Source organism: Melanerpes formicivorus, unplaced genomic scaffold, assembly GCF_026170545.1.
Source record: "Melanerpes formicivorus ecotype bairdi unplaced genomic scaffold, bMelFor1.0.p_v2 SCAF_91, whole genome shotgun sequence".
Taxonomy (NCBI): Eukaryota; Metazoa; Chordata; class Aves; order Piciformes; family Picidae; genus Melanerpes; species Melanerpes formicivorus.
Genome location: NW_027142443.1, coordinates 354154 through 381650, shown reverse-complemented (window position 1 = coordinate 381650; position 27497 = coordinate 354154). Strand labels below are relative to the sequence as shown.

The 27497-nt window shown below is 50.2% G+C and overlaps 2 protein-coding genes and 1 pseudogene across 2 annotated transcripts; all 3 read left to right on the top strand.

Moving 5' to 3' along the window:
• Window positions 1–1709: 1709 nt before the first annotated feature.
• On the top strand, window positions 1710–5877 carry LOC137455077 (protocadherin beta-15-like). The gene is made up of 2 exons (XM_068165616.1): window positions 1710–4191; window positions 4926–5877. Exons 1-2 carry the CDS (start codon window positions 1750–1752, stop codon window positions 5037–5039), a joined length of 2556 nt encoding a protein of 851 aa, XP_068021717.1. The 5' UTR covers window positions 1710–1749; the 3' UTR covers window positions 5040–5877.
• A 3231-nt stretch (window positions 5878–9108) lies between these two features.
• On the top strand, window positions 9109–14112 carry LOC137455091 (protocadherin beta-15-like). The gene is made up of 2 exons (XM_068165634.1): window positions 9109–11666; window positions 13121–14112. Exons 1-2 carry the CDS (start codon window positions 9270–9272, stop codon window positions 13238–13240), a joined length of 2517 nt encoding a protein of 838 aa, XP_068021735.1. The 5' UTR covers window positions 9109–9269; the 3' UTR covers window positions 13241–14112.
• Window positions 14113–20493: 6381 nt separating this feature from the next.
• On the top strand, window positions 20494–24825 carry LOC137455092 (protocadherin beta-16-like; annotated as a pseudogene).
• The last annotated feature ends 2672 nt before the right edge of the window (window positions 24826–27497 follow it).

The window sequence follows — 27497 nt, the reverse complement described above, 5'->3', positions numbered from 1 at the left end:
TGTGACTAGATACAGTCTTAACCCCCTGAATGTAAAGAAGAGTTCAGACCCCAGGCAATGCCACAGTATTGTTTCATTTCAACCTAAACTGGGCTCACCCCTCCCCTGACAAAACCCCCTCACTTATTTCCCTGTGACTTTAAGGCTTCACAGTCTCTCACAGGAGCTGTTCATCTGCCTGTCCATGCAACATGCACATTCTGCTTGTACAAGCAGCTTTTTAAGGAGCTATTCTTCATCTAGGATGAATGGAGAAACATCTGATGAGTTTTATGTACTCATCTATTTCCTTATCCTCTCACCTTCTCTGGGAGGCACCTGGGACTCATCCCTCTTCAGAGGACTTCAGAAGGAATGGTTTCTCTCTTTCATTTTATGTATTTCCCTTGAATGAGATGTGTAGTCGAATTTATAGTAGCATTGTGCAAGACCCCCAGTACTTCTCTATTTCAGCTAAAAGAGGTTCAAGTGAAGTTGGGTTTCAGTTTGTGGATTGAAGCTTCCTCTCTCCAGTCTCATGCTAAGCAGTCACTCATGCCGAGTTAAACAAAACGATTTGATCTAATTTGTAGGGATCACAAAATTAATTCTAACATTGTTCCTTTTTATTTCCAGCAATCCCCTCTTTGCTCTATCTAGCAGACCTGATATTATTTTAAGTGGAATTGTATCCTACACATTTTCGTTTCTAGAAGTTAGACTGGCTTTGAAGGCTTCCGTGTGCATTTCCCGGAGGTTGACACCGACTCGCCAGAAGCAGTTGCAATCTAAATCGGTTCCCATTACCAGTGATGAGTGCCTGACCTGGGGTTCTCTTCTGCTCGCTATTTACATGATCCTGGTTCTACCAGGTTCTCCAGTTCGTTCTCTCCTGCCACCCCAGTTTCCCCACGATTTTCCTCTTGATTGACTTTAATCGTGCCTCTAAAAACTTCACATAAGCTTTGCCCATTCCTAGAACCTCGCTAAACATCTCATAATCACTTTACTCTTTCCAATGAGACGCTTCTGATCACCTAAGATTAAATTTACTCTTATAATTTACAAAGTTTCTGTTCGAATCTCTAGGATTATACACTTCAAAAGTTCCTTTAATGGCCCATACATTGGTGTCGCCAGATCCTTCCTCTTTGCTGTTGTTCACATTAGATCGCACACTTTTAGCTTTGTAGTATCTGGTCTTAAATTTGTAACTTCCACTAGTTGCCTCTTGTATGACACAGCAGTTGGCCGCGTGTCCCTACAGAGGTACAGGAGTTCAGGTTTGACCTCTGAGGAGCAGCGGACACTCTTATCAATTCAGAATATAAAACACGTTTACATTTGGCCTCTTATCAGCAATGTTTAAAACCAGAATTAGGGTGATGTATCCCAGAAACACCATTGATATTCTCCTGTGATGGTAACTGCGGGTGATGGTGAACATTTTGCGCTGGGTACTTTTTGGGGGTACTACCCTTTTGGTTTCCCTTTGGCAAGGGGAGAGCAGCTGGAAGCACCTAAGCCCAAGGCAGCAGCACCGACCAGAAGCAGAGGAACCATTCCCGCTGCCGACGCTGGGTGGCGGTGTTGACCATGAACCGGCAGCTTCCTCTGCCCGCCCCGGCGCTGCAGCACCGGCACACAAAACAGCCGACAGAGCTGCTCGGGAACGGCAGAGGGAAACGCACCCGGGCTGATCGGGAGCTTGCAGGAGCCCTACTCCTCCATTCCTGACAAACACTGCTCCTCCTGGGACGCTGATTCCAAATGCCGGCAAGCCGGGAGGACGCTGTCTGGCTTTTGTGGAGAGCAATGGCGTGGAACGGGAGACGGAGCGGAGGAAGCCTCAGCCAAGTGATCTTGTTCCTTCTGTGCGTTTGCGTGTGGCAGAGCGGGGCCGAAAGCCTCCGCTACTCTCTGCCGGAGGAGATGGAGAGGGACTCCTTTGTGGGTAATATTGCCCAGGACCTGGGGCTTACGCCGAGCCAGCTGGCAGCTCGCAAGGCGCGCGTTGTGTCCGAGGGGAACCAGCAGCTTTTCCGCCTCAACCCGAGCACCGGAGTGCTGATAGCCAAGGAGTCTCTGGACCGAGAGGAGATCTGTCCTCAGAGTGAGACCTGCACACTCTTCTTTACTCTCTTTTTTGACAACCCGTTGCAGCTGATCCGAGGTGAGGTGGAGGTTCTTGATGTGAATGACAACTCCCCAGTGTTCCCGGAGAAGGAAATGGTTTTCGAGATTCCTGAAACGACATCTCCAGGTTTCCGTTTTCCTCTTGAAAGTGCCCAGGATGCCGATGTAGGCAGCAACGGCTTGCAGAACTACAGTCTCACGTCCAATTCGCATTTGTTGCTCGCCCTTTACACAGAGAAAGATGGAGCCCTTAATGCTGAGCTCGTCCTAGAGAGGCAGCTGGACAGAGAAGAGCAACCAGAGTTAAAGTTACTCCTCACCGCCACCGACGGAGGTTCGCCTCGCAGATCAGGCACGGCTCAGATCCGGATCGTGATTCTGGATACCAATGACAACACCCCAGTGTTCACTCAGGCAGCCTATGAAGTGCGCCTGGCCGAGAATAGTCCCCGGGGGCAGCTGGTAGTCAGAGTGGCCGCCACAGATCTCGACGAAGGGTCCAACGGGAAAGTGCACTACACTTTCACCGAGAAATCAAAGGGGTCCCGACAGATTTTCGATCTGAACCCTGACACGGGGGAGATTAGGGTGACAGGAAAACTGGACTTTGAGGAAACAAAAAAACACGAGATGACGGTGAGAGCTACAGACGGTGGAGGACTCTTTTCGCATTGCAAAGTGCTTGTGGAGGTCGTGGATGTGAATGACAATGTCCCGGAGATCCAGCTGACCTCACACACTGCCTCCATTCCCGAGGATGCTCCGCCACATACCGTGGTGGCACTTTTCAGTGTGCGGGATCGGGATTCCGGCGACAATGGAAGGACAGAGTGCACCATCGAAGGGGACTTGCCCTTCACTCTCACGCCCACCTTCGGCAATTTCTACGAGCTGAGAACCAACGCGGCCCTCGACAGGGAGACGATGGCAGAGTATAACATCAGCATCCGAGCGACGGACTGGGGCCCGCGGCGCCTGAGCTCTCGGCAAAGCCTGTGGGTGCAGGTGTCGGACGTGAACGACAACGCCCCCGCCTTCAGCCAGGAGCTGTACAGCATGTGGGTGACGGAGAACAACAGCCCCATGGTGCGCATCGGCAGCGTGCAGGCCAGCGACGCGGACGCGGGCAGCAACGCCCGCGTGCAGTACGCGCTGGTGCGTGAGGAGGGCCAGGAGCAGGCGGCGGTGTCGGTGAGCTCGGAGAGCGGCGACGTGTACGTGGTGCGCTCGCTGGACTACGAGCGGGTGCGCGCCTTGGAGGTGTGGGTGAGCGCGGCCGACGGCGGGTCGCCGGCGCTGAGCGCGCGGGCGCTGCTGCGCGTGCTGGTGCGCGACGAGAACGACAACGCGCCGGTGGTGCTGCACCCTGGTGCCGAGAGCGGCGCGGGCGCGGGCGAGCTGGTGCCGCGCTGGGCGCCGGCAGGCTACCTGGTGGCCAAGGTGGTGGCGGTGGACGCGGACGCGGGGCAGAACGCCTGGCTGTCCTACGAGCTGGCCAAGGCCACGGAGCCGGGACTCTTCCGCCTCGGGCTGCACAGCGGCGAGCTGCGCACGGCGCGGGCCGTGGCCGAGCGCGACGCGCCCCGACACAGGCTCGTCGTGCTCGTGCGAGACCGCGGCCAGCCGCCGCGCTCGGCCAGCGCCACCCTCGCCATCGTCCTGCTCCACGACTTCTCCGACGCCCATGTGCGCCTCAGCCAGGACGCGCCGCCCGCCGAGCCCGACGACGCGCTCACTCTCTACCTCATCGCCTGCCTGGCCTGCGTCTCCGCGCTCTGCCTGGCCACCGGCCTGGCCGCCCTGCTCATGAAGCTGCGGCGGGTCAGGCGCAAACAAGCCGAGCCCTTGCCCACCTTCCCGACAGCTGTTGCCGAGAGCGACGCAGGTTCCCTTCCCCGCAGCCTTGTCTACGACGTGTGCTTGGCCACCGGTACCCTGAGCAGCGACTTTCACTTCCTCGGTCCACTCTTGCCCTGCTTCCCCGCTGGGATTTCCTCTGCCGCAGCCCCTCAGCGGAGTTCTCTCTGTGTGCAAGAGGCGTCCAACCTCGGTGAAGGAAGGGACTCGGCTGCACAGGTGAGGGACCGGAGCGGGCTGTGCAGAGGGGGAAGCAGGGAGGGGGGCGCGCGGTATTGGTGTTTTCCCCCTGGCACAATGACTCTCGATGCTGCAATATTGGTGCAGAGTGATCCAATGTTGCCTCGAGAGGGTCTCATAGCAGCAGGCTGGCACCCGCCTCGAGGGTGAGGCTCGGCTCAGCTCATCTTCTCTCCACGTGCTTTTTTTACTCTGCCCCTCTCCATTCTGTTTTAGGTCCTGAGATATTTTTTTGTCTCACCACAATAGGAGTGAGTTGAAACATGAGGGTTATGGCTGTGTGAGCCACTTTAGTGCATCTGGTCTGTGCACTGAGAAGAGCTCTTGCTCTTTTCTTGGTTTTACCCGTTTCCAGGGATCCATTTGACACTTCACAACCCATCCTGACCCGTGATGAAACACCATTTACTATCTGTCAAAATCTTTCATTTGGTTTCATTTGGGGCTCTATCTGTATTCAGTTATCCTCTCTGACTCAAAAAGCGTTCACAGCAGTGTCTTTGTGATGTCCATAGTGGAGGATGGTTTCTGGCTTTAGAATTTCATCCATTTTGGTAAGAGACCTAGCATGTGGTCTAAAGTCCTCTTTAGCTATGGGTAGAGAAGGGTGGTGTCACACATGCAGTGCTGTCAGAAATGCTCTCTAAGCTTCTTGCTGACACCTGCTAACCTTTTGCAGCCAAATCCCAACCTTTCCTCTCTGTTCTTTGTAGGCTCCCCTCTCTGAAGACACAGGTCCCAGGCCTGTTGAAGCAGCTTGTCCTGCAAACAGGGGGATGGACCTAAATATCAGCTCTGATCAAAACCCTTGGCTCACTCATCAGTAATTGAGAAGACAAGAGTGTCTTTCTGTCTTTCCTCAGTGGTTTACATCCTCACAGGGAAAAGAGGAAAAAGAGAGCAAACATCCACTAAAAAGATCACTGGAGAGGTAAAAGTCTTCTGCCAGAGAGCAAAACCTCTCTCCTCTTGAGTAGTACTTTATTCATGAAAGTATTTTACTATCATGACATGGACAGGAGGACTGTGTTGCATGCTGATTACATTGAGACTTGGAGAATGTTTGTGGGACTGCTCCTGCATCTGAATCTTAAGGGAAATATTGAAAACTGGAAGAGATCTTTAAGGTAACTTTCTCCTACGTCCTATTTCCTCTGTTTTGGCTTGGGTTTTGTATGGCTCTGCTACAATGTCTTAGTTTTCTGCAGTCTGGTCAACCCCACACAAACAGATCCTCAGCAGAGTTCAGTGGGGCTTGCAAAGAAATTGCTTAATAACAGGCAGAAGCTGATTCCATTAGAAACAGATGAAATGGACACCCTTCTCCTGCCTGAGCAGGAGTTTACAGGTTCTCTGGACTCTAAAGAGTGGGCTTTGACCAACATACAGTGGTGGGATTTTTTTTCATAACATGAAGCTGAAATGAACATTTCAAATTTTTAGTATAATGGCATAGAGAATTAAAGCACAGCTTGTAGTCTAGCAGCATAATTGGCTACAATGTTTACAGTGATCTTCAAGCACTGTAGGGCATCAAGAAGCTTTCTGTTTTCCTTTCATTAATCAGTAACGGTCTATAAAGTGATGTGATATTTCCTTGTAAGTGTGAAATTCCTGATAACGGGGGTGGGAGGTGTGGAAATAAAATAAACCTACTTAGACCTCCCTTGGCTGAGTGTGCTGTCTGGGAGATCATTTGCATCACTGTCATTGAAGAGAAAATTGCCTCCACAAGAACAGGATTTCAGGGACAAATCTGTGCTTCATGTACCAAATCACTCTGGACACCTGTCACCATGCACAGCTTGTTCACCTAAACGGCCTAAAAGCTTCATGTGTACAAAGAGATCTGTATTTCTGTCTGAGCCTGGACCAGCAGCTCCATCCAGCTCACAGTGGCAGGAGATCATTTTGCTGCTACCCAGGATTGCTTCCCATGGAGAATCCCCAGATGGATGCTGTCTGCAGCCCCTAGATGGCAATTGCAAGGCTAGAACTTTCTCTCTGATTTCCTCTCCTGTCACTTACTCAGGATCAGATTCATATTGGGTTCAGGTTTCAGTGAATTCAAGTTCCTGAAGCCTATCTGTCCAGCCTCCTACCACACCACTGTGCCATGGTTGAGGGCACCAGTGATGAACAGGATTTCCACTGCGGCTGCATCACCATGGAAGATGTGGCGCCAGACAATCCTGGGAGACTCTCTGTGGAACAGCTGATTTCCTTTCACTAGTAACAAGACAGCACAGAGGCTTTGTGCCCCATGACAAGACAGACAAGCTACAACATGAGGCAACTGTTCTTCCAGAGCAAATCTGCATTTACAAATCTTGTCACCAGTTTCCCACATATTCTGTAAGAGGAAAGTTATCTTGCCTTCCAAAAAAAACCCAAAAGAATTCCAAACATAAACCCCAAAACCAACCAAACAACAAAACAACACCCAAGGAAAACCTCAGCAAATGAAAAGCTCCCCTCCTCAGCCAATGCTATGCTTCAGCCCTGTTACAACTGTTTCTGCAGTGCTTCAAAAATAAGGTTAGATCTGAGGCCCCAGATAAGTTCTTCTGTCACTTGCTGTCCAGCCAAAACTGTGGACCTCTTATCCTGAGCTGTGATGCAATGACAAAGTAGAACAGACAAATCTCATGCTCATTACCCTAGTTTCAGGTCAGGAAAGCAAGGAAGCTGTGCGCACTGTGTGTGAAAGTGAAATAAAGAGAACAGCTGAAGGCTTTGTCTGGAGACAGTGGTCTTTGTTGAGATGTTGCTTCTGGGACATCTCTGTGAACATTTTGAAAGGGGTGGGAGTTTTTTCCTCCTGTTGTCCCTTGTCTGAGGTTAGGGTGAGCAGGTACATTCCTTCAGTGTGGGAGCATGGATGATAAAGCATTCAGGCAAATTGTGGGGAGTAAGAAATTACTGGCAAGCCTCTGTGAGTCTTCTGAGCACTGAGCTTCTGCCTCCCACAGAGGAGCCTTGAGTATGCAAAGATCTCTGCAAAGCAGCGAGATTGGAAGAGTAAGCTTTGCAACTCTCCCAACACCTCCATCTGCAGATGGCAAATGTAAGGACATTATGGGAGTGTCCAAGAAGATGCTTCCAACAAAACACAAGGCTTAGACTGGACCCTATTGCTTTTTTGAGCTTCTCAGAGAGGAGCCCATGTGGGACTGGATCCAGACTTAGCCCCTTATTTTAAAGAAGAGTTTGGACTCCAGGTAATGCCATAGAGGTGTGTTCTTTCAGCCTGAACTGGGCCCATCTCTGCCATCACAAAACCCCCTTACTTGTTTCCCAGTGCCCTTAGGGCCTCACAATCTCTTGCACAAGGTGTTCACATGCCTGTCCCAACATGTAGCCCAACATGCCTGTCCCAACATGAAGCCCAACATGTATGGACTTCTTGTACAATCAGCTTGTTTATTGGATGTTCTTCATCCAGGATGACTGGAGAAGCATCTTTTGCATTTTATTTACTCATGTAATTTTCTCACCCTCCGCATTATTTGGCAGATACCTGGGACTCATCTCTCTTCTGAGGGCTTCACATGGAATATTTTCTCTCTTTAGAGGTCTTTTCCTTGAATGAGAGTTTTGGCCCAGTTTGTAGAGGTGTTGTGCAAGATTTCCAGTAAGTGTCCATTTTTAACTAAGAAAATGTTAGATTAAAATTCAATTACAATTTGTGTCCTGAGGTCTCCCCTCTTCAGTCTGTCATGCAAAGCAGTCACTCACGCTGAGCTAAGCAAAACAACTTTCCATTCAAATTAATGTAAAGCTGTCACAAAACTTATTCTAATATTGCATGCTTTATTTTTATTCCCAACAGTCTCCTCTTTCATGTAGCCAGCAGACTTGATGATATTTTAAAAGGAGCTGTATTGTTCCCTTTTTTGTTTTCTAAGAGGTAGAGTGGTCTTGAATGCTTCTGTGGTCCATTGTGAAGCAGCTCGGCAGAAGCAGTTGTAATCTAAATTGATTCTCATTACGGGTGATGGGTGCCTAACACTGGTGTCTCCTATGATCACCGTTCACAGCCCCTGGTTCGTGTTAGCAAGTTCGTTGTTTCGTTCACCCCTGTCACCTCTCCTGTCCTCGCCGTTCTTCCTCTTAGGTCCACTCGTGACTGACTTTAATCTTGCGTCTAAAAATTTCATAATAAGCCTTACCTAATCCTAGATCCTCGCTAAATACCTCGTAATTACTTTGCTCTTTCTAATCAGACCCTTTCTGGTCATCCAAGACTGAATTTACTCTTGTCCTTTACGAAGTTTCGGTTTGAACTTCTAGGATTTTACACTTCAATGGTTTCTTTAATGGCCCATTAATCGGTGTCGATAGATCTTGGCTCTTTCCTATTCTCCATGCTTGTTCCTGAACATTAGTGTTTGTAATATCTCAGGTTTTAATTAATTACCTCGTTAAGTTACCTTTTGTATGATATAGCAGTTGGCTGTGTGTCCAGAAGAGGTAAAGCGGTTAAGGTTTGAACTCTGAGAAGGGGAGGACACTCCTCTCAATTCAGGACATAAAACCCGTTTAACTGGGCATCGTTTTTTCCTAGAAATAGCATTACCACTCTCTAGTGGTGGAAATGTTCTGGTGATGGTGAAGACTTATTAGGGCGATGTATGCAAGAAACAGCACTGTCATTGTGAAGTGATGATGATCTCGGGTGACGGGGAACGCTTTTGGCATTTTTTCTAGGCACCAGTCTTTTGGCTCCGCTTTAGCAAGGAGAAAGCAGTCAGAAGCAGCGCAGCCGAAGGCAGCAGCGCCGTCCAGAAACAGAGGAACCATTCCCGCTGACGACGCTGGGTGGCGGTGTTGACCACGGACCGGCAGCTTCCTCTGCCCGCCCCGCCTCGGCAGCACCGGCACACAAAAAACAGCCGACAGAGCTGCTCGGGAACGGCAGAGGGGAACGCAGCCGGGCTGATCGGGGGCTTGAAGAAGTCCTTCTCCTCCATTCCTAACAAACACGGCTTTGCCTGAAACACTGCTTGCAAATGCCGGCAAGCCGGGAGGACGCTGTCTAGCTTCTGTGGAGACCAATGGCGTGGAACGGGAGAAGGAGCGGAGGCAGCCTCAGGCAAGTGATCTTGTTCCTTCTGTGCGTTTGCGTGTGGCAGAGCGGGGCCGAAAGCCTCCGCTATTCTCTGGCGGAGGAAATGGAGAGGGACTCCTTTGTGGGCAATATTGCCCAGGACCTGGGGCTTACGCCGAGCCAGCTGGCAGCTCGCAAGGCGCGCGTTGTGTCCGAGGGGAACCAGCAGCTTTTCCGCCTCAACCCGAGCACCGGAGTGCTGACGGCTAAGGAGTCTCTGGACCGAGAGGAGATCTGTCCTCAGAGCGAGACCTGCACGCTCTTCTTTAAGGTGCTCTTTGATAACCCATTGCAGCTGATCCGAGGGGAGGTGGAGGTTCTTGACGTGAACGACAACTCCCCAGTGTTCCCAAGGAATGAGATGGTTTTAAAGATTCTTGAAACGACACCTCCTGGGTTTCGTTTCCCTCTGGAAAGAGCACATGATAAGGATGAAGGCAGTAACAGTTTGCAGAATTACAGCCTCGACTCCCATTCATATTTCTCCCTTGCTGTGAAATCAGGGAACGATGGAGCAAAATACCCAGAGCTCATCTTAGAGCGCCAGCTGGACCACGAAGAACAGGCGGAGACTAATCTACTCCTGACAGCCACTGACGGGGGCTCTCCACCGAGGTCAGCAACCGCTCAGGTCCGAATCGTGGTGCTGGATGCCAATGACAACATTCCCATGTTTAGCCGAGAAGTATACGAGGTGCGTGTATCTGAGAACAGCCCCCCGGGACAGCTGGTGGTGAGAGTCGAGGCCACCGATGCTGACGACGGGTCCTACGGGAAAGTGCAGTACGCCTTCAGTGAGACATCAGAAGGGTCCCAGCAGCTCTTTGATCTGAACCCTGATACGGGAGAGATTCGAGTGGCGGGCAACCTGGACTTTGAGAAAACGAAAAACTATGAGATAATGGTAAGAGCCACAGATGGTGGAGAACTGTTCTCTCACTGTAAAGTGCAGGTGGAAGTCATGGACGTGAACGACAATGTCCCGGAGATACAGCTGACCTCACACACTGCCTCCATTCCCGAAGACGCTCCGCCACGCACACTGGTGGCACTTTTCAGTGTGCGGGACAGAGACGCTGGCGACAATGGCAGAATAGAGTGCACTATCGAAGGGGATTTGCCCTTCACTCTCACCTCCACCTTCGATAATTACTACGAGCTGAGAACCAGCATGGCGCTGGACAGGGAGACGGCGGCAGAGTATAACATCAGCATCCGAGCGACCGACTGGGGCCCGCGGCGCCTGAGCTCTCGGGAGAGCCTGTGGGTGCAGGTGACGGACGTGAATGACAACGCCCCCGCCTTCAGCCAGGAGCTGTACAGCATGTGGGTGACGGAGAACAACAGCCCCATGGTGCGCATCGGCAGCGTGCAGGCCAGCGACGCGGACGCGGGCAGCAACGCCCGCGTGCAGTACGCGCTGGTGCGTGAGGAGGGCCAGGAGCAGGCGGCGGTGTCGGTGAGCTCGGAGAGCGGCGACGTGTACGTGGTGCGCTCGCTGGACTACGAGCGGGTGCGCGCCTTGGAGGTGTGGGTGAGCGCGGCCGACGGCGGGTCGCCGGCGCTGAGCGCGCGGGCGCTGCTGCGCGTGCTGGTGCGCGACGAGAACGACAACGCGCCGGTGGTGCTGCACCCTGGTGCCGAGAGCGGCGCGGGCGCGGGCGAGCTGGTGCCGCGCTGGGCGCCGGCAGGCTACCTGGTGGCCAAGGTGGTGGCGGTGGACGCGGACGCGGGGCAGAACGCCTGGCTGTCCTACGAGCTGGCCAAGGCCACGGAGCCGGGGCTCTTCCGCCTCGGGCTGCACAGCGGCGAGCTGCGCACGGCGCGGGCCGTGGCCGAGCGCGACGCGCCCCGACACAGGCTCGTCGTGCTCGTGCGAGACCGCGGCCAGCCGCCGCGCTCGGCCAGCGCCACCCTCGCCATCGCCCTGCTCCACGACTTCTCCGACGCCCATGTGCGCCTCAGCCAGGACGCGCCGCCCGCCGAGCCCGACGACATGCTCACTCTTTACCTCATCGCCTGCCTGGCCTGCGTCTCCGCGCTCTGCCTGGCCACCGGCCTGGCCGCCCTGCTCATGAAGCTGCGGCGGGACAGACAGAGACAGGCCGAGCCCTTGCCCACCTTCCCGACGGCTGTCGCCGAGAGCGACGCAGGCTCCCTTCCCCGCAGCCTTGTCTACGACGTGTGCTTGGCCACTGGCACCCTGAGCAGCGACTTTCACTTCCTCGGTCCGCTCTTGCCCTGCTTCCCCGCTGGGATGCCCCCCGGAGCGGCCCTACAGCGGAGCTCCATGTGCTCTCAAGAGGCGTCCAACCTCGGTGAAGGAAGGGACTCGGCTGCACAGGTGAGGGACAGGAGCGGCCCGTGGCGAGCAGGGAGCGGGGAGGGGTCGAGCGGTGGTGGTGTTTCCCCCCTTGCACTAGTACTGTCGATGCTGTCGGTTTGGTGAAGCAGGTGGACTAGAAGCTCTCCCATCTGCATCCTGTTTTATGTCCTGATTTTTTTGTCTCACCATAAAAAGAGTCCACTGAAATCTGAGATGTTATTGAGGGTTATGGATGTGGGAGACACTATCTTGTCCATATACTGAGTTCTTAAGTATCCAGACCTAGAACAACCTCGCTTCTTGTGAAACTGGTGCCAGGAGGGGAGGTTAGAGAAGGTTCTCAGAACAGCTTGAGGGCAATTGCCTGGAAGGTGGGACTCAACTCAGCTGCTCTCCACGTGTTTAGGAACCCTGACACTCTGTATACAGCTCAGTGTCCTCAGTATTCACCTTAGATCAATATTTTGCTTTCACCACAAACTTGAGGAAATTATAAATGCCTTTATCAATGTGTGAGCCACCTTAGTGGACTCTCTGCACACACTGCATATAGCTCATAGGGATCCATAGCAAGAATTAAACCTCTCCTTGACAGACCTCATTCTGGAGGCAGCAGCGCTGGCAATGTAGTGGTCCTATTCTGTATCAACTAGGACTGGGTTGTACAGGGGTGCAAAGTGGTGCCACATCACTGAAGGTGTACCTGCACCACTGTTAGAAGACTGTGTGCTCCTGCCAAGGACAACCCACGGCAATAGTGGCAGCACTGAAGTTAGGCTGATAAAATGCTGCAGGCTACAGAGATGAGTCTGTCTCCCATTAAATTCCTTAAGATGTTTGTCTTCTGTAAGCAGTATTGGTGACACTGGCACCATCCCCTTCCTTTCCTGACCCAGCCAGGTGATCCTGGACCATACTAGGAATTCTATTTCCAGCAGTGATGAGGTCATACAGAGTCATGTCTGAGACCATCATTACCCTCTAGCTGTACACAGAGCATGAGGAAATGGTCATTAAATTAATGCCTCCTCTTCCCTCGGTTTTAGTAATATCCAGGGATCTACTTGGCAGTTCAAATGGGTCCAGTTGATGAACATATATGGAGATGAAGACCCACAAACAGTATCATATGGTCACCCCACAATCCATCATGATCCATAATGAAGAAGCATTTGCTATCTGTCAGAAAGAGGTTTTGCTTGAGGGCTCTTACAATCATAAATTCCCCTCTGCGACTCATAAAGGTTTTGCAGCAGTGTGTTTGGGATGTCTGCAGTGGAGGACAGTTTCTGGTTTTAGATTTCCCCCAATCAGGTCAGAAACCCAGCACCTGGTCTAACCTTGTGGTTGGCTATGGGTAGAGTAGACTGATGTCACACACACAGGGGTGTCAGAGATGCCCTCTAAGTTTCATTCTGATGCCTGATTATCCACCACACCAAATGATAGACTCTTCTGTCTCTCCTTTGCAGGGCAGAGCTCCCCTCTCTGAAGGCAATGGTCCCACACTTGCTGAAGAAATTTGTCCTGCAAATGCTAGGGTAGAGCTGAATGTCAGCTCTGACCAAAACCCTTGGCTCACCCATCAATAAGTACAGAGAAAGACAAGATTGTCTTCTCAGGCTAATGTCACACTGGGAAAACACAACAAAGAGACCAAACACCCACAATAAAAAACACCAGTGAGGTAAAAGTCTTCTCTGAGAGACACATAAACCCCTCTCCTCTTGAGCAGTGCTTTATTTGTGTAGCTGTTGTGTACCTGTGACATGGATGGAGGATGAGGACTGTCTTGCATGCTGATTACATCAAGACTGTATTTCTGTAATATTCCAGGTAGCTTTTTCCTACATCACTTTTTCTGTGTATTTTGTCTTTAGCAGAGGGCTCTTTAACAACTTCTGCCATCTGGTCAATCCCAGGCAAAGAGATTTTCAGCAGAATTCCAGTGGTGTTTGCAAAGTAATCCCTTAATAACAGGCAGAAGATTATTACATTAGAAACAGCTGAAATTTGGCCTCTTTGACCAAGAATGGACTTTGAGCAACATGGGCTTTTCTTGTTTTGTAATGTGAGGTAGAAATGGACATTTCAAGATCTTTTTGTGTTAAGATTTTGCACTAAAATAGACTAAAATGTTTGCAAGGAATGTAAGGTACCACAGAGTATAGGACATCAAGAGGCTTTCTGTTTGCCTTTCATGACTCAGCAATGATCAATCAATCCTGTGATATTTGCTGTTGCTCACACATTTGTAAGTCAAGCACTTGATGACTGAAACCAATAAACCTGCTTGGATCTACCTTGGGTGTGTTCTGTCTTGAAGATCACTCCTCACAGAAACTGATGAGGAAATATCCACCATAAGAGCAGGATTTTGGGAACAATTCCATTCCTTTGTGTGGATTTTTTGCAAGTGCAAACCGGACCTAGACCACTCTCAGAAGCTTGATTGAGGCTCAGAAGGCATTTCTGAGACAAGCTGATGCTGCCTTCAGCCTCTCTATGAGGGCACCAGGACTGAGACGTTGTGAACCAGGGGAAGAATTCCAGTCAGTTCCATAAACCTGCCTTGAAATTCCTACAAGGTACAATAACCACTGCTGTGGTTCATTCCCCAGCTCACTCTGGATGCTGGACACCTGAAACCATGCAAAGCTTGTTTAGCTTAACAAACTAAAAACTATTTTCTTCATATGCATAAACAGATCAAGATGTTAGTGAGCAGTGAGGTCATCTCTCAGCCTCCTTTTCTACAAACAGGGCAAACTTAAATCCTTAGCTGCTCCTCCTGGGACCTTGCTTCCAGCCCTCTCACCAGATTTGTTGCGCTCCTCTGAAAGCATTCTGGGACCTTCACATCCTTTTTAAATTGTCGTGCAGAACTGCACACAGTACTCAAGGTGAAGCCACAAGAGTGTCAAATCCAGCAGGATAATCATCACTTTTGACGGGCTGGTTAGGTTCCATTTGATGTTCACCAGCATGTCATTTGCCCTCTTTGCTACCAAGAGCTTACCACTGAGCTCTTGGGCCTGCACCAAGTCTTGGGCCTGCTCACAATCAGCACCTCCAGATTCATTTCTTCAAGGATGCTTTCAAGCCTCTTCTCTCCATGTTGAGACCAGTGCCCAGTGTTACTCCATCCCAGGTGCAGAGCCAGCATTTGGGCGTTTTACTTTTCATGTCATTGATGATTCTTCAGTGCTCTGAGCTACTGAGATGCCTTTGCAAGGCCTCTTTTCCTTTAAGGAATCAACAGTACTTCCCACTTGTGATCGGAGATGTGATTGTGGGAGGCTGCCTCGGGTGCAGTGACCACAAGATAGTGAAGTTTTCAATATGCAGGGAGATAGGGAGGAGCACCAACCGAACCTTCACCTTGGATTTCTGGAGGGCAAACTTCAGCTTGTTTAAGTAACTTATTTGTAAAATTCCCTGGGTAGCAACCCTCAAGAACCGAGGGGTCCAGGCTGGTTGGGCCTACTTCAAACAGGAGCTCTTGAAGGCACAGGAACTGGCAGTTCCCATGTGCTGAAAGATGAGCCAGCGGGGAAGGCGACCAGCCTGGATGAGCAAGCAGCTCCTGGAGGATTTAAGGGGAAAAAAGAGGCTGTATCACCTTTGGAAGGAGGGGAAGGCTTCTCGAGATTTGTTTAAGGAAGCTGTTAGATTATGTAGGAAAAAAATTAGAGAGGCAAAAGCCCAGCTGGAACTGAAGCTGGCCACCTCTGTGAAAGATAATAAAAAGCATTTTTACAAATACATTAACACTAAAAGGAAGGGCAAGAAGAACCTCCACTCCTTATTGGACCTGGAGGGGAACACGGTGACTGAAGACGAGGAAAAGGCTGAGGTCCTGAACACCTTCTTTGCCTCAATTTTTAACAAGACAGGAGTTCAGGACGAGTGGCCTCCTGAGCTGGGTGACAGAGTCAGGGAGCAGTGTAATGCCCCGGAAATCAATGATGAATTGGTTCGGGACCTGCTGAGCCACTTGGACACTCACAAGTCCATGGGACTGGCTGGGATCCATCCTAGGGTGCTGAGAGAGCTGGCAGATGAGCTGGCCAAGCCGCTCTCCATCATTTTACTCCAGTCCTGGCTCACCAGTGACATCCCAGATGAATGGAAACTGGCCAATGTAGTCCCCATCCACAAGAAGGGTTGGATGGAGGAACCTGGAAACTCCAGGCCAGTCAGCCTGACCTCAGTGCCAGGGAAAATGATGGAGCAGATTATCCTGGCGGCAATAACTGCACACCTGAAGGATGGCCAAGGGCTCGGGTCCAGCTAACATGGATTTAGAAAGGGCAGGTCCTGCCTCTCCAACCTGATCTCCTTCTGTGATCAGGTGACCTGTCTGGTGGATGTGGGGAGGCCTGTGGTTGTGGTCTACCTGGACTTCAGCAAGGCCTTTGACACCATCCCCCACAGCAAACTGCTGGCTAAGCTGTCAGCTCGTGACTTAGACCGCAGCACTCTGTGCTGGGTTAGGAACTGGCTGGATGGGCGGAGCCCATCCTCTTTAACATCTTCATTGATGATCTGGATGAGGGGATTGAGTCAGTCATCAGCAAATTTGCAGATGACACCAAGTGAGGAGCAGATGTTAGTCAGTTAGAGGGTAGAAAGGCTCTGCAGAGCGACCTTGACTGACTGGACAGATGGGCAGAATCCAATGGAATGGCATTTAACAAGTCTAAGTGACAGGTGCTGCACTTTGGCCACGGCAACTCCATGCAGAGCTACAGACTGGGGTCAGAGTGGCTGGAGAGCTGCCAAGGGACCTGGGGGTGCTGATTGACAGCTGCCTAAACATGAGCCAACAGTGTGCCCAGGTGGCCAAGAAGGCCAATGGCATCCTGGCCTGCATTAGGAATAGTGTGGCCAGCAGGAACAGGGAAGTCATTGTGCCCCTGTACTCTGCATTGGTTAGGCTGCACCTTGAGTACTGTGTCCAGTTCTGGGCCCCTCAGTTTAGGAAGGACATCGAAACACTTGAACGTGTCCAGAGAAGGGCAACAAGGCTGGGGAGAGGCCTTGAGTACAAACCCTGTGAGGAGAGGCTGAGGGAGCTGGGATTGTTTAGCCTGGAGAAGAGGAGGCTCATTGCCCTCTACAACTACCTGAAGGGTGGTTGTAGCCAGGAAGGGGTTGGTCTCTTCTCCCAGGCAATCAGCACCAGAACAAGGGGGGACAGTGTCAAGCTGTGCCAGGGGAAATTTAGGCTCGAGGTGAGGAGAAAGTTCTTCACCGAGAGAGTCGTTTGTCATTGGAATGGGCTGCCTGGGGAGGTGGAGGAGTCACCATCCCTCGAGGTGTTCAAGAGGAGATTGGATGTGGCACTTGGTGCCATGGTCTAGTCATGAGGTCTGTGGTGACTAGTTGGACTCAATGATCCTCAAGGTCTCTTCCAACCTTAGCAATACTGTGATACTGTGATTCTTTGGTATCATCAGCAAAGTTGATAATGGTGCACTCAACTGCTGCATCCAGATTATTATGTATGAAACCTAACTGGCCATAGAATGAGCCCTGTGAAACAATGCCAGACACTAGTTGCCAAACAGGTGTAGCCCCATTCACTACAACCCTGAAGACCTCCATTTCAGACAGTACTTCAATGATCAAGCCATGAATCTGGTCATCTCATAGTTGGATATCATGTTCAGAAGGATGCTGTGAGGGACAGTATCAAAAGCCTTATGAAAATCCAAAAAATCAACATACACAACTTTCCTTTAACCCACTGGACAGATATCAAATAAGTTAAACAGGACTTTTCCTTTCAGTAGTTTCCAGCATGGTGGTCGTCTTAATGTTTTCAGGATGTGAGGTAAGGCTAACAGGACTGTAGTTTCCTGGGCCTTCTCTCATGTGCTTGTTTTAAATGAGGAGAACTTTGGCTATTTTCCAGTCAGGAGGGACCTCCCCAGACTTCCCAGATCTTTTGTAGATGATGGTGAAGGTTCTGCTGTTACATACGCTGTCACATTCCATACACCAGGATGAAACTCAGCAGGCCCCACAGACTCATGGACATTCAGGCAATACAGATGGTCCTGTACATTTTCACAGTCCACAAGTGGAGAGTAGTGCTCTGACTCAGTGCAGAGGACAGCCCAAGGTCAATTAGTATTATTTAAAGAATGATGAAAAAAAAGACTGAATGCCTCCATTTCTTGACCATCCTCAAGAAGTAGCAGTCTTTAGACTTCCTCTTTCTTCAGACTTTCTATAGACTTCTTCTTCCTAATGACTTTAAAAAGACCATGAAATCCAGCTCCACCACCTTCCTGCAAGACCTGACCTTGCTTCCAGAGATTGTACAATTTCTTTTCCTCTTGTGCTCCACGACTTTTTCCCTGTTCAGCCAAACTGAGCTTCTGCCACATTTGCTTGACACAGTGGAATTGCCTGGTTGTAGGATGGAACTGTACAGAGCTGTGAAAACATGGTCATTGTCCTTGGGTGAATTGTAAGGAATCTCCAGAAGTCACTTGAAAGGACTTTGTCTGAAAATAGCGTTGAGGTTAATTTGGGAAAGGGCATTTAATTTTGGTCTATATGTCATTCCTGAAGTCAGTTGCTTCTTGATGGAAGTGGAAAGTTTTGTCAGTATGAATTTGTGGGTCTGCCAGAGCATTTGCCTTCTCCTATTTGTTCTTTCCCTCTCTGCTCTGTGAACTGTCTGAGCTTTGTCTTGCCTGTTCCTCTTCAGAAGAACTGGCACCATATGTGTAATAGTGGATTGTTTGAACACAGGCATGTAACACAAGTATTGGGAAACCTTCATGCTGTGTTCTGTGGCAGTTCCAAAGTGTAACATTGGAAACTGGAATCCCCTTGTGTGTGAAAAAGTGAAATAAAGAGAACACCTGAAGGCCTTGCATGGAGACAGAGGTCTTTGTAGCAATGTTGTTTCTCGGGATGCTCTGTGAACATTCTCAAAAGAGTAGGAGGTTTTTTTCCTGATACCCCTTGTCTGAGGTGAGGGTGAGCAGGTCCATTCCTTCAGATTGGAGATGAGGTTTATAGTGGACAATCAGGACAGTCACAGGGAGAAGGGAATTGCTGTCAGTCTTCTGTAAGTCTTCTGACCACTGGGTTTCTTGTACCTCTGGAGTGTTGAAAGATCTCTACAAAGCAGTGAGATGGGAAGAGTGATATTTGCAACTCTCCCAGCATCTCCAGCGGTTGATGTCAAATGTAAGAATGTTGTGGGAGAGTCCAAGAAGACACTTCTGATAAATTGCAAGGTTCAGACTGGATCCTTGTGCTCTTTAAACATCTCCTCAAAGAGGAGTCTAGTTGTGACTGGATCCTGTGTTAGCTCTCAATGAGAAGTTCAGACCCTGGAAACATTCCACAGAGTTACTTTACTTCAACCTGTACTGGGCCCATCTCTTCTGTGAGAACACACCCTCACCTGTTTCCCTGTGCCTTTAATGTCTCACAGTCCTTTACATTAATAGTTCATGTACCTGTCCATGCAACCTGCACAGACATCTCATACAACCAGCTTGTTTAGTAGATGTTCTTAGTCTACAATGACTGGAGAAGCATCTTTCAGATTTTACCTACTTCATCATCCTCCCATCTTATTTGGAAGGAACCTGAGTTTGGTCCTGTTTATAGTACTGTTGATGAAGACTCACAGTACTTCCCCATTTAGACCTAACAAGGTTTCAAGTCAAGTTCAGTTACAGTTTGCAGCCTAAGGCCTCATCTTTCCAGTCTCTCATGCTAAGCACAATAACTCCCACTGAGCTAAGCAAAACAAGATTCAATTCAACCTAATTTAAAGCAATCATAAAATTCACTCTAATAATCTACAATTAAACTATTTCTACCCCCCTTAAGTCTCTCATTTGATTTATTAAGCATATCTGTATGCATTTCCTGGAGCTCTCTGACAGCTCTTACAGGTGCAGTTGTGGTGTCAGTCAGTCTCCAGCGTCAGTGATAACTGTCTGACCATGGGAGTATTTTATCTAGTATCTGAAATGGAACCTGGTTCACACTGACAGGATGGATTCTTGCTCTCCCCTTCCACCTCCATTTCCCCACTATTGTTTCTCACTGCAGACCAAGTTTTATTCTGTTTTTAATCACATAATCATAAGCACTGCATGTTATGAAAACTCTATCAAACATCTCAAAATCAGTTTGCTCTTTCCTGTCAGGTCCTTTCTGATCACTATTTTGATTGTTTCTTTGATTCCACTCATTGTTAAGAATGATTATCATTCATTGTCTTACATCAGGAGGTTCTGGTTAAGACCCTTAACTCTCTTCTTCCAGCTGTGGTTGCTCTTTTTAGGTCTACTCTTGACTGACTTTAATCTTGTTTCTTAAAACCTCATAATAAGCTTAACTGATTCTTAGAACCTTGCTAAATATCTCTTAATTACTTTGTTCTTTCCAGACAGACCTTTTCCAACAACCCAGTATTAGCTTCGTTTTCCCCTTACCCTTTAGAAAATTTATGGTTTAATGTAAAGTGTTTAGTCTGCTTCATTTGAATGATGTGTAACACATTTTTGTGAACAACAACAAAAAAAAATAATAATCCAAATAGGGTGATGTATCCTAGAAACACCACTACAATTCCCGTGTGATGATGAACACTTTGCTTTTGGGATTTTTCCCTGGCACCAGACTGTTGGGTCCTCTTCTGCTCGGATAGGAAACAGGAAAGCCCGCGGCAGCAGAGCAAACATGCAGCAGAGGAACCATTCCCTCTGCCGACGCTGGGTGGCGGTGTTGACCACAGACTGGCAGCTTCCTCTGCCCGCCCCGCCTCGCCGGCACCGGCGCGCAAGAACAGCCGACAGAGCTGTTCGGCAACGGCAGAGGGGAACGCAGCCGGGCTGATCGGGGGATTGCAGAAGCCATTTCTGACAAACACTGCTCCGCCTGGGGCGCTGAATCCAAGTGCCGGCAAGCCGGGAGGACGCTGTCTGGCTTTTGTGGGGAGGAATGGCATGGAACGGGAGACGGAGCGGAGGCAGCCTCAGGCAAGTGAGCTTGTTCCTTCTGTGCGTTTGCGTGTGGCAAAGCGGGGCCGAAAGCCTCCGCTACTCTCTGCCGGAGGAGATGGAGAGGGACTCCTTTGTGGGCAATATTGCCCAGGACCTGGGGCTTACGCCGAGCCAGCTGGCAGCTCGCAAGGCGCGCGTTGTGTCCGAGGGGAACCAGCAGCTTTTCCGCCTTAACCCGAGCACCGGAGTGCTGACGTCCAAGGAGTCTCTGGACCGAGAGGCGATCTGTCCTCAGAGCGAGACTTGCACGCTCTTCTTTACGGTCTTCCTTGACAACCCGTTGCAGCTCATCCAAGGGGAGGTGGAAGTTCTTGACGTGAATGACAACTCCCCAGTGTTCCCGGAGAAGGAGATGGTTTTAGACATTCCAGAAACGACACCTCCTGGATTCAGATTCCTTATGGAAAGCGCCTGGGACAAGGACGTGGGCACCAATAGTTTGCAGAACTACAGTCTCAGCTCTAATTCCTATTTCTCCCTCGCTCTCGGAGCAGGGAAAGATGGAATAAAATACCCAGAGCTCGTCTTAGATCAGCATCTGGACCGTGAAGAGCAGCCAAAGATCAGTTTGCTCCTCACTGCCAGCGACGGGGGGCTCGCCACCCAGATCAGGCACCACTTTGATAGCGATCGTGGTGCTGGATGCCAATGACAACATGCCAGTCTTCAGCCGGGAGGTCTACGAAGTGCGCCTCGCTGAGAACAGCCCCTCTGGGCACCTGGTGGTCAGAGTCACAGCCACAGATCCCGACGACGGCTCCTATGGAAAAGTGCAGTACACCTTCAGCCGGACATTGGAGGGCTCTCAGCATATCTTTGAGCTGAACCCTGACACAGGGGAGATTCGGGTGAAAGGAAGACTGGATTTCGAAGAAACAAAAAAATATGAGATGGTTGTGAAAGCCACTGACGGTGGAGGGTTGTTCACACAGTGCAAAGTGCTTGTGGAGATCGTGGATGTAAACGATAACGCCCCAGAGATACAGCTGACCTCACACACTGCCTCCATTCCCGAGGATGCTCCGCCACGCACACTGGTGGCCCTCTTCAACGTACACGACAGGGACTCTGGTGACAACGGCAGGACGGAGTGCACCATCGAAGGGGACTTGCCCTTCACTCTCACCCCCACCTTCGGCAGTTTCTACGAGCTGAGAACCAATGCGGCGCTGGACAGGGAGACGACGGCAGAGTATAACATCAGCATCCGAGCGACGGACTGGGGCCCACGGCGCCTGAGCTCTCGGGAGAGCCTGTGGGTGCAGGTGTCGGACGTGAACGACAACGCCCCCGCCTTCAGCCAGGAGCTGTACAGCATGTGGGTGACGGAGAACAACAGCCCCATGGTGCGCATCGGCAGCGTGCAGGCCAGCGACGCGGACGCGGGCAGCAACGCCCGCGTGCAGTACGCGCTGGTGCGTGAGGAGGGCCAGGAGCAGGCGGCGGTGTCGGTGAGCTCGGAGAGCGGCGACGTGTACGTGGTGCGCTCGCTGGACTACGAGCGGGTGCGCGCCTTGGAGGTGTGGGTGAGCGCGGCCGACGGCGGGTCGCCGGCGCTGAGCGCGCGGGCGCTGCTGCGCGTGCTGGTGCGCGACGAGAACGACAACGCGCCGGTGGTGCTGCACCCTGGTGCCGAGAGCGGCGCGGGCGCGGGCGAGCTGGTGCCGCGCTGGGCGCCGGCAGGCTACCTGGTGGCCAAGGTGGTGGCGGTGGACGCGGACGCGGGGCAGAACGCCTGGCTGTCCTACGAGCTGGCCAAGGCCACGGAGCCGGGGCTCTTCCGCCTCGGGCTGCACAGCGGCGAGCTGCGCACGGCGCGGGCCGTGGCCGAGCGCGACGCGCCCCGACACAGGCTCGTCGTGCTCGTGCGAGACCGCGGCCAGCCGCCGCGCTCGGCCAGCGCCACCCTCGCCATCGCCCTGCTCCACGACTTCTCCGACGCCCATGTGCGCCTCAGCCAGGACGCGCCGCCCGCCGAGCCCGACGACACGCTCACTCTCTACCTCATCGCCTGCCTGGCCTGCGTCTCCGCGCTCTGCCTGGCCACCGGCCTGGCCGCCCTGCTCATGAAGCTGCGGCGGGTCAGGAGCAAACCCGACGAGCCCTTGCCCACCTTCCCGACGGCTGTCGCCGAGAGCGACGCAGGCTCCCTTCCCCGCAGCCTTGTCTACGACGTGTGCTTGGCCACGGGCACCCTGAGCAGCGACTTTCACTTCCTCGGTCCACTCTTGCCCTGCTTTCCTGCTGGGATTCCCTCTGGCGCAGCCCTTCAGCGGAGCTCGGTGTGCTCTCAAGAGGCATCCAACCTCGGAGAAGGAGGCGACTTGAATGCACAGGTGAGGAACTGGAGGGGGGCGAGGCAACGGGAAGACGTATAGGGACCTGGCTGGGTGCAGTGTTTTTCCCTGGTACCTGGATTCTCGGTCGTGCCGTTGGTGCAGAAAGATCCAGAGACACAGGGGGAGGGGAGGGTTGACACGGTCTCATAGGGGCAAACAGGCGTCTGCCTCAAGACTGTGGCTCAGCTCCTCTGTTCTCCAACTAGTTTTTAAGCCGGCCATCACGAAACATTTTCTGTTTATGAGAAACGGGATTTATTTGGGGCTCTTGTCACCTGAAAACGTGAAGGGTGGTTTCTGCCTTTCGATTTTCCCTGTTCATGCCTGCTATTGATGCCTGCTTACTTTCCACGCCCAAATGACAATGTGATCTCTTTCTTCCTTGTAGGCTCCCCTCTCTGAAGACACGGGTCCCAGACCTGTGGAAGCAGCTTGTTCCTCAAACAGGGGAGCTGAGCTAAATGTCAGTTCTGATCAAAACCCTTGGGTCACCCATCAGTAAATGCGAAGCAAAACAAGCTTGTCTGTCCTCACCGGCAAACGCCCTAGCTGGGAAAAAGAACGAAGAGACCACACACCCCAAAATACTACAAGAGAGGGAAAAGTCTTCTCTGGGAGAGAGCAAACCCCTCTCCTCTTAAGAATTACTTTGTTAATGTAGATATTTTGTAATTGTGACAGGGATGGAGGATGAGGACTGTATTGCATGCTGCTTAGACCAAGAGTTGAGGCATGATTGCAAGAGTGCTACTGTTTTCTAATGTAAATTCTTTCATACATCACTTATTTGTGTATTTTGTCCTAAGGGCAGGAGTCTTAGTATTCTGTATAATGTCTTATTATGCTGTGGTCTGGTCAATCCCAGGCAGAGAAATATTCAGCAGAGTTCAGTGGTGCATGCCAAGTAATTCCTTAACAACAGGCAGAAGGTGATTATATTAGAAAGGGCTGACATTGGCAAACTTCTCCTGTCTGAGCAGGACTTTACAGGTTGTGCTGCTAAGGAGTGGGCTTTGAGTAATGCATGCTACTTTTTGTTGTTGTTTTTGGTTGATTGGTTTTGGTAACATGAAGTTAAAATAAACGTTCCATGTTTTGGAGGATAATGATGTAGAGGATTAAAAGCACTATTTGTGGTTTTGCTGCAAAAATGAATAAAACATTTACAGTGAGCTTAAGGCACTGTACCCTATGGGGCATGGAGAAGCTTTCTGATTTTCTTTCATTAATTGATAATGATCTACAAAGTCCTGTGATATTTGTTGTTGCTCAGACACATTTAAGTGTGAGATGCCTGATAACAAAAAAAGACCCACAAACCTACCTGGAATTCCCCCTTCTAAGTGTGCTGTCTGGAGGACGACTTGTCACAGTCACCACCAAGGAAATATCCACCCCAAGAGCAGGATTTTGAGAACAAATCCACTCGTTCAAGTTCCCAAAGCCCAGCCTGCCCAGCCTGCCATGACACAACTGTGCCATGGGTGATGGCTCTGCTGATGAGCTGTGTTTCCCTCATGACCCTATCACTGCAGAGGACACTGCACCAGACAACCCAGGAAAACTCTTTGTGGAACAGCTCAGTAGTCTTTCACTAGCAGCACAGGCTTAGTGCCTTATGAGAGGAAACGTTCAGGACTCCAGAGTAAATCTGCATTTTAAAATTACATCATTGATTTCACTCAAATTTTAAGTCATGAGAAAGAGAGAAGAGAAGAGAAGAGAAGAGAAGAGAAGAGAAGAGAAGAGAAGAGAAGAGAAGAGAAGAGAAGAGAAGGGAAGAGAAGGGAAGAGAAGGGAAGAGAAGGGAAGAGAAGGGAAGAGAAGGGAAGAGAAGGGAAGAGAAGGGAAGAGAAGGGAAGAGAAGGGAAGAGAAGGGAAGAGAAGGGAAGAGAAGGGAAGAGAAGGGAAGAGAAGGGAAGAGAAGGGAAGAGAAGGGAAGAGAAGGGAAGAGAAGGGAAGAGAAGGGAAGAGAAGGGAAGAGAAGGGAAGAGAAGGGAAGAGAAGGGAAGAGAAGGGAAGGGAAGAGAAGAGAAGGGAAGAAAAGAGAAGGGAAGAAAAGAGAAGACCCAGAGCAGGCATGTGGCACTGAATATTTGGAACTCTCACACTGTGTTGTGCTGCAGATCCAAAGTGTAACATTTGAAACTGGGATCCCCTTGTGTGTAAAAATAAAATGAAGAGAACAGCTGAAGGCCTTGGGCAGAGACAGTGCTCTTTGTGGAGATGATGTTTCTGGGAAAGCTCTGTAATGTTCTCAAAAGGGTGGAAGCTTTTCTTCTCCTGTTGCCCCTTGGCTGAGATAAGGGTGAGCAGGTCCATTTCTTCAGTTTGGTGGTGAGGCCTATAGTAGACAATCAGGACAGTCATGAGGAGGAGGGAATTGCTGGCCGGCCTTTGTGGGTCTTCTGAGCACTGACCTGACAGTGCTTGACAATCCAAGTCAGGTGAAAGTTTTCCTTCCCCTAGGAAGGGTTATGGGTGTGCAGAGGCATCCACAAAGCACTGAGGTGGGGGTACCGACTTTTCCAACTCTGCTGAGAGCTTCAGCTGTAGATACCAACTTTAAAATTGTTAAAGGAGAATATGGGACGACACTCCAACCACATTACAAGGGTCAGAATGGACCCCCCTATTTGCTGAACTCCTTCACAGAGAGAAATCTGAGTGTGACTGGATCCAGCCTTAGACCCTGAGTATAAAGAAGAGTTTACATCACAGGTTCTGACAGAGTTGGTTTCTTTCAGTTTGAGCATAAATGTGAACATGCCCAGACTCTTATTCCAACCAGCTTGCTCAGGACACACTCTTTGGCTATGACAAATGGAATAACATCTTTCTCATCTAATTTCATCATCCTCTTGTTTTCTCTGGGAGACACCCGGGATCTCATTTTCCAAGACTCCCAGTACTTCCCCATTTATACTAACCAAAAGTTCAAGTGAAGTTCCGTTACAATTTGCAGCCTGAGACCTCATCCCTCCAGTCTCTCATGCTCAGCACATTCAATCCCACTAAGCAAAACAAGTTTCAGTTCAACCCAATTTAAAGTGATCACAAAATTAATTTGACAGTGAACTTTTTTCACCCCAAACAGCATTTACTTTGTTTTATTCGACATACCTGATAATATTATAAATAGAGTTTTCTCCTCCATATTTTTTCATTATGTAACAGTTAGATTGGTCTTGGAGGCAACTGTGTGAACTGGGTGAATCTCCTATCCATTGTGTGTGCATTTCCTGGAGCTCTCTGCTTGATGGGCAGGAGCAGCCATGGTGTCAGTCCCTCCTCAGGGTCAGTGATGAGGGTCTTACCCTGGGATTTTATCCATTTTCTGGCACAGATCCTGGCTTATACTGACAGGCTGTACCCAGGTCCCTCTGCTCTCTTATCCTACCTCTGGGTCCCCACAGTTGTTCTTCTTAGGCTCCCTTTTGATCAGGTTTGATCCTCTCTCTAATCATAGTATCACAGTATATTAGAGGTTGGAAGGGACCTCAAGAGATCATCATGTCCAACCCCACTGCCAAAGCAGGATCACTTAGGGTAGTCTACACAGAAATGCATCCAAGTGGGTTTGGAAAGTCTCCAGAGGAGACTCCATAACCTCCCTGAGTAGCCTGTTCCAGAGCTATGTCACCCTCACTGTAAAGAAGTTTCTTCTCATGTTGAGGTGAAATCTTCAATGTTCAAGTTTGAACCTGTTGTTCCTTGTCTTATTACTGCGCACCACCAAAAAGAGTTTGCCCCCCTCCACTTGACACCAACCCCTCAGACATTTATACACATTGATGAAATTCCCTCTCAGTCATCTCAAGATTAAACAGCCTCAGGGCTCTCAGTCTCTCTTCATAGGGGAGATGCTCAAGTCCCCTAATCATCCTCGTGGCTGTAATCACCTAATCATAAACTCTGCATATTCACAGAACCTTTCTCAACCACTTTGAAATCAGTTTCTTCCTTCCTATAAGGTCCTTCCTGATAATTTATTTTGATTGTTTTATTTCATTTACCATTTAGAAAGTTTCTGATTCATCCTCAAGAACTTTGCAGGTGAATGGTTCCTTTAGTGGCCCGTCCATGGATATAATTAGATCCCTAGTCTTTGCTATTGCCTCCATTAGCTCCTGCTTGTTAGTGTCTGAGTACCCAAATGGTTAATTTATGAGTTCTCCCAGTTGTTTCATTGCCTTTATGAAATAGCTGCTACCCTTGAGCCTTTCCACAGGTACACGAGTTCAGGTTTGACCTCTTACTACAGGAAAGTTAGAATAATTTCTAAGATCAGGTAATAACGTCGGAGGAGAAAGGTCTGTGTGCCTTCAAAACCTGCAAGCACGTGCAGGGTTTCCGTGAGGCTGGGGACGAGTTTCAGGAAAAGTGTCAGAGAGTGACATACCGTAAGTAGTGTGTCAGAGTCAGCAGGCGACAGAGGGGAACACTACCGTGATATGGAAGAC